The sequence below is a fragment of the Penaeus chinensis genome, chromosome 10 (genome assembly GCF_019202785.1).
Source record: "Penaeus chinensis breed Huanghai No. 1 chromosome 10, ASM1920278v2, whole genome shotgun sequence".
NCBI lineage: Eukaryota > Metazoa > Arthropoda > Malacostraca > Decapoda > Penaeidae > Penaeus > Penaeus chinensis.
The window spans coordinates 29,005,263-29,010,262 of NC_061828.1; the positions used below are offsets into that span (position 1 = coordinate 29,005,263).

The 5,000-nt window shown below is 43.1% G+C and overlaps 1 protein-coding gene across 2 annotated transcripts in view; it reads right to left on the reverse strand.

Moving 5' to 3' along the window:
- The window catches only part of LOC125029754 (cholinesterase 2-like), an 8,557-nt gene that overhangs the window by 624 nt on the left and 2,933 nt on the right, over window positions 1-5,000 (reverse strand). For both annotated transcript variants that reach the window (XM_047619887.1, XM_047619886.1), the window contains exons 3-11: window positions 3,734-3,898; window positions 3,428-3,572; window positions 3,080-3,265; window positions 2,628-2,821; window positions 2,352-2,502; window positions 2,054-2,232; window positions 1,444-1,594; window positions 909-1,065; window positions 12-126 (exon numbers count right to left, since the gene is read on the reverse strand). In XM_047619887.1, coding sequence (XP_047475843.1) covers window positions 12-126; window positions 909-1,065; window positions 1,444-1,594; window positions 2,054-2,232; window positions 2,352-2,502; window positions 2,628-2,821; window positions 3,080-3,265; window positions 3,428-3,572; window positions 3,734-3,898 — 1,443 coding nt within the window. The remainder of the gene's footprint in view (window positions 1-11; window positions 127-908; window positions 1,066-1,443; window positions 1,595-2,053; window positions 2,233-2,351; window positions 2,503-2,627; window positions 2,822-3,079; window positions 3,266-3,427; window positions 3,573-3,733; window positions 3,899-5,000) is intronic.

Here is a 5,000-nt window from a genome sequence, read left to right on the forward strand (position 1 = left end):
AGGTCACTTACTTCCTGTCGTTGGTCGGCCTCCATGGCGGGCGAGGGCGTGAGGGCGAGGTAGCGGAGGTCGTCCTCGGTCGCCGCCTCCCACTTGAAGCCTAGGGCGTCGTCGGGAGTCGGGTTACTGGGGAGAGAGGGAGGAGAGACTCAGAATGATGATGTCTGGGTGAGTGTGATATAATTATGCCAATAGCTATGTGTGTGTATGTGAACATATGTTCGCGTTATAAAAAGTACAATTAATTCTGTGTTAACCATCTTTAACCCATTAATAAAAACCTATGCGAACCATGATCTTAATTGTTTACCATTAAATACATCCATTATATACAACTAATATTATTCAGTGGCTAGTATTACTGCAATATTCTAGTCAACATTTTATTCAGGCTATTTTAACGTTTATATAATACATTCTTCAAAAAGGATGATTTTTTTCGATGTTTTACCAGTCATATCTAATATTTTAAATATCGCTAAACTTTGTGGTTTAAAGCTGGAAACCATAATAATCAGGGTATTCCGATTATGCATATCAAGGCGACTGTCATCAGAAATATCCTCTCTGGAACATGATTGAAAGGATAAGGCTCAAAATCTGAGAGGGCTGAGATTCTTGATAGCACAATAGAAACATAATTAATTTGTGTGCCCCGTGTTAGTTCTGTTCATTGGCCCCAAGATAGGCTTCTAATATCATTGTATAATAATAGTAAATTCTAATAATAAAGTACAAGAGATTAGAGATGACTTTGGGATGGAGGCCAGCGTCCATTCCAGCTGACTAATAGTAATGTTGGCAAACTGAGAACTGGGCATACAAGATAGACTCATGGGTGTTTGAGAGAGTACTCGCCTTTGTAAAAAATGCTAAGAGTCGTGGATATTCACACACATCAGATTTACCCCATAGCAGCGAAGTTGGTCCATAAGGTTGTGATGATGTCCCTAAGCCGAAGGTCCTCTTGGCTCTGCAGGTCCGATGGCCGCTCCGGTAGAAAGTCAGGGGCGAGGAGTGGCCCGCCGGCGAACAGGTAATGCAGGTCGTCAGAATGAGGAATCCCTGGAAAAGGTGAAAGAGAAATTAGTCCCCCTTTACAAAGGTATGCTATGATAGGATTGTTTTTTTTGTTTTTTTTACTTCTAATTGGTGAAGTAGTCTGGGTTTCGCAGTAGCCACCCGGTAATAGGTCCATTAGGAGTTGTTATAGTGATGAAGTGTAATGTGTGATTAGCAGTATAGAAGAGGATATAGTGGTGTATAGGACTCCATTGCATGCTGTTTTAATCTTTCTGAAGCTTTATTTCAGCATATACACCGTCTCCACTAACAGAAAGAACCTACTAAGAAACAAGAGAATACATCTTTAAATACAAATCTAAGCACTTTTTCCAATATATGGAAAGTATGAATGTAGAAACCCCATTTCAAACAACTCACAGTGACGCCCTTTCTCTGTCTCATAGAAATCACCGAAGGACAACTCGGCTCGGTGCCTGAGCTCATAGCGGTAGGTGGCAAGACCGGAGACCCGAGCGTGATGGAGGGTCGTCAGGTCGTGAGGCACCGCGAACGAGTAGTCTGTCATCAACTGTAGATTTAAGGTTTGGTTGTGTATAAGGGATGTATTTTGGTGATGTAATGGTAATGGGATTGATGAAGATCATGATTCACATAGCTTTTTTCTTGAGAATTATTTACTTGAATAACACTGGAAAGAGAACTAGAGATCTTTTTGAACAGAACAGTCACTGTTAGGTAAAATGTTTAAAAGTTGGATATGTCACAATGCAACTTTGTATATACAGCGCCACAACTCAAACAATAAAAGCTGGAGTTGTAACTCTAAAGTAAATGTCCTGAATATAAAATTCCCAATAAAATATGAGCATGAATGGAATAAGAATACAATATACAATGGTCAAAAGATAAATTAAGTTGAATACGAAAGACGAGAGAGAAGTAGGGGGAGTAAATGTCATACCATAACAATAATAACAATACAAATAAAGTATATTAGCACAAAACGTAAGAAAACCTCTGTGATTACCCGCATGAGGTCTTCCATGCGGTCAGGATCAAAGGTCAGGTCGCCAAGATAGTGCTGGTAAACCTTGGTACTAAATTCTACAGGATCTGGAACTTCGGGTCCGATCGCCATGCTGATGGGGCCGACGACGGAGAAGTTCTCTCGTAGGGCGTCGAACAGGTCTTCGCGGACTAACAGTACTAGAAGAGATACCAAAATACAATACACAGTGAGCTTCCCAATTATCACAAATTATTCAGTCTAATCTTTTAAGTTTGTTTGTATCTTTATGTACAGGAACACCAGAACGAAAACTAACGTTGTGATATAAGAGCCCCTTCGTCTCTTGTGATGCCAGACATAACATTCACGTGATGGAACTCCCCGTCACGCATCAAACGCGCGGGATCATCGGGCAGGAAATCGCCGTCATTGCGAGGTAAGGCTACCACAGGCAAGAGGAACCATTTCTGAGGATTACAGCAAAAAATATAATGTTGCATGTTATGGGTAGAGACTGATAAGAGATATCACGACCCACTACTATTATCTTTTTTAAGGCAATATACTCCCCCAAAGAGTGTTCTTAGTTTACCATACAATCCTGGAAACTGGCGGCCAACCTGCGACCATCCGCCTGCTGGAGACAAGCAAGAATCTCCTGGCTGTTGAGGCCTTCTGCGCAGCCGACAGATTTGCACACTTCCTCCGTCACAGATTTGAACTGCTCTCTGTAAGCCCAAGGCGCCAAGGCTGACCCAGAATGCATGATGGCGCGAGAGAAGAGGCCTAATGAGAAACGAAAACACATTCTTTTAAAATAAGAGTATGGAATATGTGTGTGTTTGGTAAGATATTGTAATGTAAATGTCAGTTTACATCACTGGTGTAAATGACTGACTATTTGAGCTGGAAATAGTACAGCCATAATCAACAACAACGCTTTTTATAAAATATTATACCGTACTGTTATAGTGCTGATGACGATTATGATTATAATCATGACTATAACCATTATTATTATGATGATTATGGTGAATAACACACCTTTTGACTTGGGCGACAGCATGTGCAGGTGGACGGAGGCGCCCCCCGCGCTTTCCCCAAAGATAGTGACCCTGGCGGCGTCGCCGCCAAAGCTGTGGATGTTGTCCTGCACCCAGCGGAGGGCCATGACCTGGTCCTTCATCCCGAAGTTGCCTGGCATTACCTCATCCTCCGTGGACAAGAACCCTGCACGAGAAACGAAGAGTTCCATAAATCCACAGGGAGATGAACACCAGAAAGACGCCAGAAAATGAACTTGTGAGAAAGAAAGAAAGAAAAAAAAACATTCTACACAGAAATCTGAACTGAAATCACATATGACTGAAGCTACATTTTCTCACTACTCACCCATGATGCCGAGTCTGTACTGCACAACTACCAGCACAATGTCGTGGTTCATGAGAACGTGAGGCAGGTACTCGTAGGCACCGCCAGAGAAGAATCCTCCCCCGTGGATCCAGACCATGACCGGGAGTCTCTCGACAGCCTCCATCTGTTATCGGAATCATGATGAAAAGACAGAAAAGAAAATATTCAGTACAGAAATAGATTAACCCTTCATTCGTCTTTCTTCTGTAAACCAACCATTATTTCAGCACAAAGACCATGATGCAGTCTTTCTGTGTTATAGGAATAGGTACATCCCCTACTTACTTTTGGCGTGAACACGTTGAGGTAGAGACAGTCCTCATCGCCATACAGCTCCTCTGGGCCCAGAACGACGCCCATAGCAGAGAGATCGAAGGGCACTTGGAGGCAAGGTGGGGGCATCTTGGACCCGTCCCGCACGCCTTCCCAGCCCTCCGCCCTCACCGGGTCCTGTGGGGGAAGTACTGAAGTGTCTAGCCGGTCATCCACATCAAGGAGCGCCCAACAAGCAGCACGTGACTCGATAATCATCAATCGCAGCGATAACTCCACTGTGCTATAACACAAAGTTCGTATGACAACCATCTGACTAGAGTTCAGTGGGTTCTGCTCTCATATCCGAGCATTAGGAATCGATCCTTATTTTCTATGTAAAAAACACCTGTATCTCTTCCTCTGCAACGGAATAAGCAAGTGAACACCTGTCACGACCGAGCCTGGATGAAGGACGAATCTTATATCAAATTAAAAAAATGTATATTAATGGAATCCCCTCCTGGTCAGATTTTAGGGCTACAAACAAATGCAAGTTCAAAAGTAACTTTTTTGTTTACATTATTGGGAGAGGCTACAATTTTGGCCAGCACTATGAAATTGGTTTCAATTCATTTCTAGAAAGATTATCTAGTAAACATATTAATTCCGGAAGGTAATTGAATATCTAATGCTAAGCCTGACATTGTCTTTTGAAGTCTTTCGGTAGTTTATTAGATGTACCTCCTGACTATTCAAATATTTATTTGCAAACTTGTGTATACTCAAAACCTTTAACGTTTCTGAAAAATAGTATAAATTATAATAAATATTAAAAACTGTTATCATCATCATTTGGGAGCTAATGCCGGGAGGGGCACATAGCTGCATCCACCCTTCGCTTCCTCCTACGAGGATCCCTCATGGCGAGCCGCCAGGCAGGGGCCCGACCCATCTCTAGCTCCTCATGACAGGTTTGATCGATCTGCCCAAGCCACGACTTCCTCGGTCGTCCCACATGCCTCCTCCATCCAGGGTTGTCTCTGAGAGTTACAACCTGGTGGGCAGTGTCTTCCTGCGGGAATCGAGCCAAATGGCCGTATAGCCTGAGTTGGCAATCGCGGATTGTGCAAGTAACAGATCCTGTACCGGTATCATGGTGCAACCGTTAGTTGGACACATGGTCCCGCCAACTGTACCCCATGATCCGGCGCAAGGATCTGTTACAAAAGGTATCAAGGCAAGATTTCAAGGTACAAGAGTCCAGGTTTCATTACCATATAGTATAACTGGCAGTATC